This window comes from Lactuca serriola, chromosome 7, assembly GCF_051521515.1.
Source record: "Lactuca serriola cultivar US96UC23 chromosome 7, Lser_US96UC23_V15, whole genome shotgun sequence".
Classification (NCBI taxonomy): Eukaryota; Viridiplantae; Streptophyta; class Magnoliopsida; order Asterales; family Asteraceae; genus Lactuca; species Lactuca serriola.
The window spans coordinates 94,854,568-94,865,189 of NC_136414.1; the positions used below are offsets into that span (position 1 = coordinate 94,854,568).

Below are 10,622 nucleotides of genomic sequence, written 5' to 3' on the forward strand. Positions count from 1 at the left end.
CCAAATCTCTCTGAGAACGAGGAATCTCTCTCAAACCTCTCTCGAAATCTCTCCCAACTTTCTATAATCACTCGGGGCATCCCGACCCTCGAATTTGGCGAAAATAGCCCAAGAACGGAAGTCTACGCGAAAAACGGACTTAAGGAAACGAACCCTCTGAACCGAAAGTACTATTCATGAACCGAACCGAAAGCACTATTCATGAGGGTCCGAACCGAAAGTACTGTTCATGAGCTGAACCGAAAGTACTGTTCATCCGAACCGAACCATGCAAGGAGGAAGGGTCCGAACCGAACCATGCAAGGAAGAAGGGTCCGAACCGAAAGTACTGTTCATTACTGTTCACAACAGTACCTTCGGTTCTAGCCTGCCTCGGACCGAACCTCTACCTTCCGCTTCTCGCCTTCGCTTCGGACTGCATCGCTTCGGACCGAGCTTGTTCGCCTTTCGCCTCCCCGCCTCAGCCACCCGCGTCCGAACCTTCGCCCAGAGAACCGAGCCTCGGCCGAGATCCGAAGGGTCTCGCTGGGCAGCTCGGATTTCGCCTATTTTTACATATTTTTGCATTTTAAACCCATTTCTGATTATTTTAACATGGGATTTTCACCCAAAACTTTATTTTTAATTATAAGACCCCTAAATTAATGATTTAATCACATTTTAAGGGTAAAATCTTATTTAAAAAGGAGTTGGTAAAGTACAAAAAGAAGAAGTGTTGACCTTACCTTAGTTATGACGCAAGCAACCCCCTCACCCACTCCATGACAACCCACACTCCTCCCCACCATACCTTGTACTTTTTACCTCCCTCACAAGCCACCTCCATGCTTTGAGGGCTGGATAATCATCCTCTCTCCTCATTTTTCTTTCATTTGTTCTCATTTCACAAGAAGATCAAACTCCTTTCTCTCTCACTTTCTCTCTCTAGAAATCCGAGATTCAAGGGCTGATCTTGAGAGTTTCCTCCATCTTTGGTAAGCATATCCATTTCCTTTATGATTACCTCAATTATTTCCACTCAAATCATGGATATCTTACACAAACTCCATTATATTTGTGTTAGAGCTTCGAATCTTCAAACGGTTCTTCTAGTATTCTTGGGTTGAACACTTCTCTTCTTCATCACTTATCTACTGAAATCACACAAGGTGAGTTCATACCCCTACATTTTCACGTTTTCTCAAGTTTTTAGGGGGGGAATACAAGTTAAAATGCTTAGAACATAACTACATTCTTCTAACAGCTTTCATCAGAAAAGTTTCACTCCATTCACGGACTGTTTTGGACATCTTAAATATTTTTGTTTTCAAAACTGTTTTAGGTGCATGTAGTTCCACTTCTTAGCTTTAAAATGACTACTTGCACATCTCCATACGATTTTTCTACAATTTATGGTGATTTTTACAAAACCACCTATCATTTCAAACATCAATCCGGACCAGTCTGTGATTATGGACTTTTTCACCCAAGTTAGAGATCATTAAAAATTATAATAAAAATTATGAACAAACTAGACTCATTTTCCAAACTCTCAGAAGTTACAGAACCTGATTTGGACATTTTATGATTTTTCTACAATTTTTCCAATAACAGTTACAGAAAATGTTATTAACAGAAAAACACAATAAATTTCATTTCACCTTGTAACATGTTGAGCAAGGTATACATTGTTATGTGATTATGTGTAGTTGCAATATATGACAAATTTTGTATTCTTACATAGAGATACATCAGAAAACAAGTGGATTTACACCTTCACAAGTATGACAAATATATATATATATATATATATATATATATATATATATATATATATATATATATATATATATATATACGATATTACGAGGCTATATCCATTAAAATATAAACATTGATAAATTATGACAAGTAAGGCCTATGCTCATTTCCCACGAAATCAATCGATAAACTATAATAGGTATAGTTTAGGTTTATTTATATAACAAATACAATATTAAAGGTCTTACACTTACAAAAGAGTTATTGCCGCTATGGATGATTAAGATAATCTATAATAGGTATAGTTTATGTTTCATCTACCCTAGGAACTTAATTACAAGAAAGGAATTCACCATCACTTTCGATAAGCTATTCATATGCATAGATCAGGTTCACTAATCTCTATTACTCCCCGGTGAACTATGATATGTATAGGTTATATTCACATTCACCATCACATTTGATATGTATAGGTTATATTCACCATCACATCACTTTCGATAAGCTATTCATATGCATAGTTCAGGTTCACTAATCTCTATTACTCCCCGGTGAACTATGATATGTATAGGTTATATTCACATTCACCATCACTTTTGATATGTATAGGTTATATTCACCATCACATCACTTTCGATAAGCTATTCATATGCATAGTTCAGGTTCACTAATCTCTATTACTCCCCGGTGAACTATGATATGTATAGGTTATATTCACATTCACCATCACTTTTGATATGTATAGGTTATATTCACCATCACATCACTTTCGATAAGCTATTCATATGCATAGTTCAGGTTCACTAATCTCTATTACTCCCCGGTGAACTATGATATGTATAGGTTATATTCACATTCACCATCACTTTTGATATGTATAGGTTATATTCACCATCACATCACTTTCGATAAGCTATTCATATGCATAGTTCAGGTTCACTAATCTCTATTACTCCCCGGTGAACTATGATATGTATAGGTTATATTCACATTAAAGGTTCACATTGTTAGACTTCAACTATAATCGTTGAGCGTATATGCTTGAGTCATACAAGAATTTAGTCTGGATTGGCTTAGAATTGGTGGTGCCCGCCTCATCTCCTGTTCCTCGTTGGGTTGTGGACCTAGGGCAGACCCACTACATTCGACGTTTTATCTAACTTAAATCTTCTATAACTTATATACGCTGGATGATTATAGAGGAAATCTACGGGTCAATCTAGGATACATTAACACATCATATAGGTTATATTCACCATCACTTTTGATAAGCTATCATATGCATAGTTCAGGTTCACTAATCTCTATTACTCCCCGGTGAACTATGGTATGTATAGGTTATATTCACATTAAAGGTTAGCATTGTTAGACTTCAACTATAATCATTGAGCGTATATGCTTGAGTCATACAAGAATTTAGTCTGGATTGGCTTAGAATTGGTGGTGCCCGCCTCATCTCCTGTTCCTCGTTGGGTTGTGGACCTAGGGCAGACCCACTACATTCGACGTTTTATCTGACTTAAATCTTCTATAACTTATACACGCTGGATGATTATAGAGGAAATCTACGGGTCAATCTAGGGTTCATCAACACATCATATAGGAATATTTTGTCTACACCTAACTAAGAAAATATTGGATTTTCTGGATTCATATCCTATCGCTTTTAAAAAGGAAAACGGTTTCTACTCCAAACAAAACTCTTATGAACTCACCAACTTAATTGTTGACACTTTTTCAAAACTACTTGTATTCTCAGGAAATCAGTGAAACAGGAGAACTTCAGCGCTTTGAGGATGGGACGTTAAACCGTCAACAATTTATTTTTATCATCACAATGTAATTGATTTTGAAACATGTAAACATATACTTTGGTGTACCTTTTTCAATTATATTTATGATGGTTGTATTTACTTTGAGCACTATTATACACGTTGTTGTGATACTGTACATGAAGTCCTCCACCCCTGGACGTTTCCGCCATCCTTGGTTTGGGGGTGTGACAACTATGAAAGGCACCCTTGGCCTTGGATTTTCGGCAACTCCTCTTTTTTACTAGAGATAACTGAAAATTCTATCATCCCTCTCCTCTCTCTCTCTCTCTCTTCAAGTCGCCTAGTTGCTACGGTTGGGTGTGAATGATCAGAGACACGAGATTTCTAGTGCTTGCTTCCAAAAGCTTTGAAGAAGGGTTTTAGATTTCTTTACTATAACAAATCAAGAGGTATGCAATCTTCCTCTATTAATTTTGATTTCATTAGGGTTATTGTAGTTTGATACTTCATTGTATGTTGCCTTTGTGTGAAAGACATAAATCACTTTAGGTTGCATGTGCCCTAATGATTTAATTATTAAATGTTTTTCCGCTTAGAGTATTGTTGTTGTAACCTACGTTTTCCATCAAGGTAAGGACTTTAGCATACTTCCATGTATGAAATGCATAACCTTATAAAATTACTTGGTAAACTTGATATTTCATTAACGAAAAAAGATCGCCTTATAAAATTACTTGGTAAACTTGATATTTCATTAACGGAACAAGATCGCCTTGATTCTGAGATTTCTCGATATTTAGATCCTCTTGATTTCTATTTACATGATCTTTATATTTCCTTCTCGTTTTGAACGAGTTCCTACTAACTTGGAATTTCGAAAATGCATCAGCCTTTTAGAGATGTTATTTGAAGATTCTGTATAGAGTTACTTACATGATATCTTCTTGTGCATGAATGTTTGCATATTTTTAACTATGATTACCAGTAGTATCATTATTCTTTGAGGATGTGCTTCTTGATGTAGTGTTACCAACTTTATATATTGCAATGTAAGCGTGATCTTTGACCTCTTCCAGATAAAAAACTTAAAACTAAAGCCCTAAAATGTTTTTAGAAATTAGTTGTATATGCGACTATTAAACGTGGAAAGAAGGTACTGAGAAGATAGTCATTGAATTATAACTATCGTATTGTCCAAATTAAGTTCTACAAATTGTGTTCGTTTTACCTTTGCATGGATATAATGTTATCCTCTTGGCTGACGATGGTGGCAACAAAATATTGAGCGACCAATCCTGAGAGAGTTGAGCCACAATCTAGTCATTGAAGTTAATTATGCTAAAATATAAGTTTGACAACAATATACAACATCCAAAGAAAAACACCTAAGTACAAAAGATATTTGGCTAAATCAATGGTTTAGGTTACCCAACGAGATAGAGAAAAACTTACCGGAATAGTGGTAACATACCGAATGTTGTTACAAATTCTTAAAAACGACAATCTGGGAATGAAATTAAAAAGAAACTAAGGAACTTTAGTATCAAATTCCACAAATGAAGTTATAAACTAAATCATTTCTACTCTGAAAAAAAAATCGACTGCTTCCATAAAAATACGCCAATATGTAGTGGATTTAGTGTGGACTTGAAATTAGGGTTTGAGCATAGACCTGCGAGTGGAGAGGCTTGAGGATTTAAGGGTTTAACCAACGAACATGGTAAGGAATGTGAGTTGATAATTAGAACCATACCTGATGTCATGATGCAAAGAGATGGTATGCAACTTCTGTTTCGATGGCCCGTCTCTGATGATGTGCGATCGATTGATTAGAAATAAGCGCCCATTCATTTTGGAGAGGAAAATAAGAAATGAAAATTCAATTTCTTTTAGTGGCACAAAAACAAATCAATGAAACATACCATAAAAATTTAGTGGCATATAGAAAAGTGTATGATACAAAATATAAAGTTTTAAGTAGCATTTTAAATTTTTATGCTGCTAATAATTTTAATATTAGTGACACAAATTGTTAAGTGTCATTAGATGTATTAATTTTATCATGGCATATATAAAGTATGCCACTAAAAACATAATTTAATGGCATAAAAACGATATGTCATTAAAAATGTGTGCCGCCAAATGTCATTTTGTTTGTAATGGCTCCTTCCAGTTATTTGTCACATTTGACTAAGAGCCCACACCAATAAACGATTCACAGATCCATTTAGACGGTATTTATTGGGCGTTTAGCCTTTTGGAATTTAAGCTTTGGGTTGTAGGGTAGCACATCATGTTTGCTAGGGGTAGCACATAGTGTTCTTCTATTGTAGGCATCTCCATTCCTTAATTTCTTATATTGTTTAGGGATTTTTTAGGGGTAGTACACGCCACGCCAGGCTACCACATAGACATGCTCTTGTTACGAACGTATTCGGGTGGGTTCAAGTGTGGCACAAATAAGAAGAATGTTATTGAGACGACTATAGTTAATTAATTATGGTACATATGGGGTGTCGTAATAACCAAGTGTTTGGAGATGGTAAGATGCGAAAATATATCTTTTTTACTCTATTATGGAGTTTTTTTTTATTATTATTTATTTATTTTTATTTTTTTTCTTTGGGTTCATAGTAGATTTACTAAGCATGCTTTTAATGGGTTATGCAACATCCATTAAACAATTTGTAGGGCGTGTTTGGCAAAACTAGTTGGTAGCGGGTAGCTTGTAGCTTGTAGCGTTTTGTTAAATGATACATGAAATAGCATTTGGATTTGGAGCATTTTGATTAAAATAAACGCTAAAAGCTTGTAGTGCCAAACGAGGTTTTTTGTTTTAAACAGAACGTTTTGTCAAATGATAGAAGCTAAAAGCTCTCAAACGCTTCGTGCCGAACACGCCCGTAATGTTTTTTCTTTTTCTCTACCTCCTTGCTAGAGTTTCTCTTTTTAATATATGGCTGGCAGTTTAAAAAAATTGAGTCATACGAATTTATCGTAAGTACTAGATTAGCTCAATCTTATTTTTTCATTATAGAAAGGCCTGTTCAAAAAGTTTACATCTCCTATCAAATTAAATTACATTAGACTTTGATTTGATGACTCAGATCAACCCCTTTCTTTAGTGAAAAGTGGGTGCAAGGCTTAAAATCTTGAATTGAGTCATAAAGCAATTTCAGAATTGTTTAACATTAAATTCTTATATGCTTTCAAACATCCCATCACCAATATTGATTCCTTGTATTGACGTCTCACCAAACTGTATAAGATATACCTTTGTTCATATCAATTCCATTAAAATGATGATACATGAAGAAGACCACCACATTGCAGAGGAAGAGTATATTTAGCGACTATAGAAAAGCATTGATGGACATGTAAGTAGTGGTGGAGCCACCTTGTTAGAGGTGCGGTCCAAGCACCCCACTTGGAAGAGGATTACAGCAATTATATTACCAAATGTATCCTTAAACAAGTTTTATTTTACTAAGAAGCCCTCTCCATGGCAAACACTCTTACAAGAAAAGTCCCTTTGTTGACATTTCTTTTTGCTGAAAAAAACTAAAAATATACAAAAATTTCAAAATGGTCTATTTTTATTTGTTTTTTAATATATAATGGACCCCAGTTAACTTCCATCTTGGATCTACTTACATGATGTAACTGATACAATTAGAAAAAGCATCGATGAACATGTCATTGATGCAATTAAAAAACATTTTCATAAAGAGATAAAAAGTATGTTTGTTAACAAAATAAGGTTGTTGTGTGTTTTCTCATGGTAAGAAAGTAAAAAGGCATGAAGTTGTTGGTAAATCTTTGTTACTATTATTCAAGTAATTTGATGCTAAGAACATATTAGCACATTCATAGACAAATCAAGTAAATCTTTGTTACTATTATTCAAGTAACTTCCATCTTGGATCTACTTACATGATGTAACTGATACAATTAGAAAAAGCATCGATGAACATGTCATTGATGTAATTAAAAAACATTTTCGTAAAGAGATAAAAAGTATGTTTGTTAACAAAATAAGGTTGTTGTGTGTTTTCTCGTGGTAAGAAAGTAAAAAGGCATGAAGTTGTTGGTAAATCTTTGTTACTATTATTCAAGTAATTTCATGCTAAGAACATATTAGCACATTCATAGACAAATCAACATCAATACTCTTTAATGCATAAGAAGTACACCAAGGGGCCTCGATCAAATACCAAAGTATGGCATTCTTATGTTTCCATTAGTGTCCTCTTTTATTATCAAACATTCTACGAAAAATTGTTCTGTGTGAAAGCTGCAACGGACTATTCATTTTTTCCTGTATGGTCCGTATATGCACAAGAAGGCCAACAACCTCAGCCATAGTAGGACGCTGCTTTGGACTGCTGTGCAAACATCCTTCCACAAGTCGAATGAACTCCTTCAAACAATATGGGGAGATTTGATCTCTTATATCAAAATCAATTATATGCTTTAAATTCCCTTCTTTGATAGATTGTTGTGCCCATGTTGCTAAAGCCCATGTCTCCACATCAAGACTTCTCTCTATTGCACGCTTCCGACAGAGAACTTCTAACAATACCACCCCAAAAGAATACACATCAGACTTCCGTGTCAACCTTCCCGTTGAGTAATAATCTGGATCGAGATACCCTAAAGTCCCTTTAATAAGCGTGTTGACAAAAGTCAATGACTGATCAGCTGGACCTATTTTGGACAACGCAAAGCTGGAAATTTTAGCTTCCCAGTTTTCATGTAGCAAAATAGTTGAGGTATTGACATTGCGATGTACAACAAAGTCGATCCCCATTCCAGTGTGTAGGTAGTCTAACCCACGAGCAGCACCTATGCAGATATTGAGTCGCTGAAGCCAAGAAAGAGGGGTACCAAGTTTATGGAGGTGGTGTTCAAGTGTTCCATTGGGCAAATAGTTGTAGATGAGGATCATCTCTTTTTCATAGTTACAATAACCCAACAAAGACACAAGGTGATAATGACGCAACTTGGAAAGCGTCTCAACTTCCGCCCAAAACACTGATGCTCCTTCACTAGACATGGTATTCAACCGTTTAATGGCAGCAACTTCAGCACTTGATCCATTGATAATGTTACCTTTGTAAACTTTTCCAAACCCTCCTACCCCAATTAATAATGACTCGTGAAAGTTATGGGTCGCTAAGAGAATCTCAGGAAAGTCAAACTGACGACATGGGTGTGAGGGTTCTCTGAAGCTTGAAATACTAGAGTTCTCTTCGTTGGAGGGGAGGGGGACAACGGTTCTACCTGGATGTTGCAACAAAAAAAAATAATTTTCTCTTATAAGTAAAGAATACCATGGTCCACGCCTCAAGAACACATGCATGTCCCTCAAAACTGTGGGAATTATCAATGTATAATGCTTGAGAGAAACGCTATTAAACCAAGGAAACAAGTTATTGAGGTTATTCAGATTCTTTCTTAATCTACAATCAATCCCATTCCTAGATATCAACATATATACTAATGAAAGCCACAGGACTCTTATTTTTTTGACATTTGGAGATGCCATGCAAAGATGAATACACACAAACCTGAAGAACTTAAACACATAATTCAACAGAGATTGTAATACCAGAGTTCTCTCCGTTGGAGGGTAAGGGAAAGGTATCAAGGTTTTTTCTGTCGTCAGGAGGGAAGAAACTACTGGTCTTTTCTTCTGACGCCAGTACAGAATTAAGACCCACCACAATCTCAGCCATTGTGGGGCGTAGTTTTGGATTTCGAAGTAAACATTTCTCTGCAATTTGAACAAACTCGTTTAAGCATTTTGTGGATATTTGACCCCTTACACCGGAATCAATTATATGCTTTAAATTTCCCTCTTTGATGGAGTCTTGAGCCCACATCACTAAACCCCAATGGTCCTCATCAATAGTTCTATCCACTGCACGCTTCCGACACAACACTTCCATCAACACCACTCCAAAAGCATACACATCAGACTTCCTAGTAAGCTTTCCAGTCGTGAAATAATTTGGATCGAAGTATCCGAAAGTTCCTTTAACGCCTGTGATGACTGTAGTAGATGGCTGATTGGTTGGACCTATTTTTGACAAACCAAAATCTGAAATTTTAGCTGCCCATCTTTCATGTAACAAGATATTGGAGCTCTTGACATCACGATGTATAACACCAAACTCAATCCCTGTACCAGTGTGAAGGTAGTCTAACCCACGAGCAGCACCTATGCAGATCTTCAGTCGTTGAAGCCATGAAAGAGGGGTACCAAGTTTATGCAGGTGGTCTTCTAGCGTTCCATTTGGTATATATTCGTAGATGAGAATCATCTCTTTTTCATAATTACAATAGCCAAACAAAGAAACAAGGTGACAGTGACGCAACTTTGAAAGCATCTCAACTTCCGCCCAAAACTCTGTTGCCCCTTGAGTGGACATGGAATCCAAGCGTTTAATGGCAGCAACCACAAGACTTGATCCATTGATAATGTTACCTTTGTAAACTTTTCCAAAACCTCCCTTCCCAATTACTAATGATTCATCGAAGTTATCAGTTGCTAAGAGAATCTCCGAAAATTCAAACTTGCGGCATGTTTGTGGGGACTCTGTGGAAGGATGATCAGATTCCTTGCCATCGCCACTAGCTGCCAACATAATTAAGGAAAAAAAAGTAGAGTAGTATGATTAGAAATTGTCAATGGTTTTCCACCGTATATGATATTGTCCGTTTAAGTCAAGCACAAATTAATAGTCTTGTTCCTGATGAGAGAGATGGAGCCCATTTGTATTTTTTTGACTTTCGTGTTGAAAATCCGTAGTTGTCTTTTATATTTTGTCTGGCAATACTTACAGAAAATTCGTCTTTGTTTTATAATATTATCGTTCTAACTATTATTGGATTGTTTCAAATAAGGCATTATTAAAGTTGATATTAAGACTTCATAACGAAAATGATTAAAACAGAATCTTAGAAGATTGTAATAAATATTTAAATGCCACATGATTTTTCTTATTATTTTCATTTTATTTTTTTCACATGTGTTTTTCTATTTTATTAAATTTCATATAATATTTAAATGTAATAAATAATAATAAATGCATATCAATTTTA

The 10,622-nt window shown here is 35.6% G+C and overlaps 1 protein-coding gene across 1 annotated transcript; it reads right to left on the reverse strand.

Moving 5' to 3' along the window:
• Positions 1–7,387: 7,387 nt before the first annotated feature.
• Positions 7,388–10,228, reverse strand: LOC145063062 (uncharacterized). Its single transcript, XM_079010657.1, has 2 exons — positions 9,127–10,228; positions 7,388–8,798 (listed from the first exon to the last, which is right to left on the reverse strand). The coding sequence occupies exons 1-2, from the start codon at positions 10,163–10,165 to the stop codon at positions 7,756–7,758; spliced, it is 2,082 nt and encodes a 693-aa protein (XP_078866783.1). The 5' UTR covers positions 10,166–10,228; the 3' UTR covers positions 7,388–7,755.
• Between the last annotated feature and the right edge of the window lie 394 nt (positions 10,229–10,622).

Bases quoted from the DNA above. Each gene is read 5' to 3' on its own strand.
- LOC145063062 (XM_079010657.1), bottom strand. From the start codon at position 10,165: ATGTTGGCAGCTAGTGGCGATGGCAAGGAATCTGATCATCCTTCCACA. The intron at 8,799-9,126 runs GTATTACAATCT...TGCAACATCCAG, and splicing joins CTCCAACGGAGAGAACTCTG to GTAGAACCGTTGTCCCCCTC.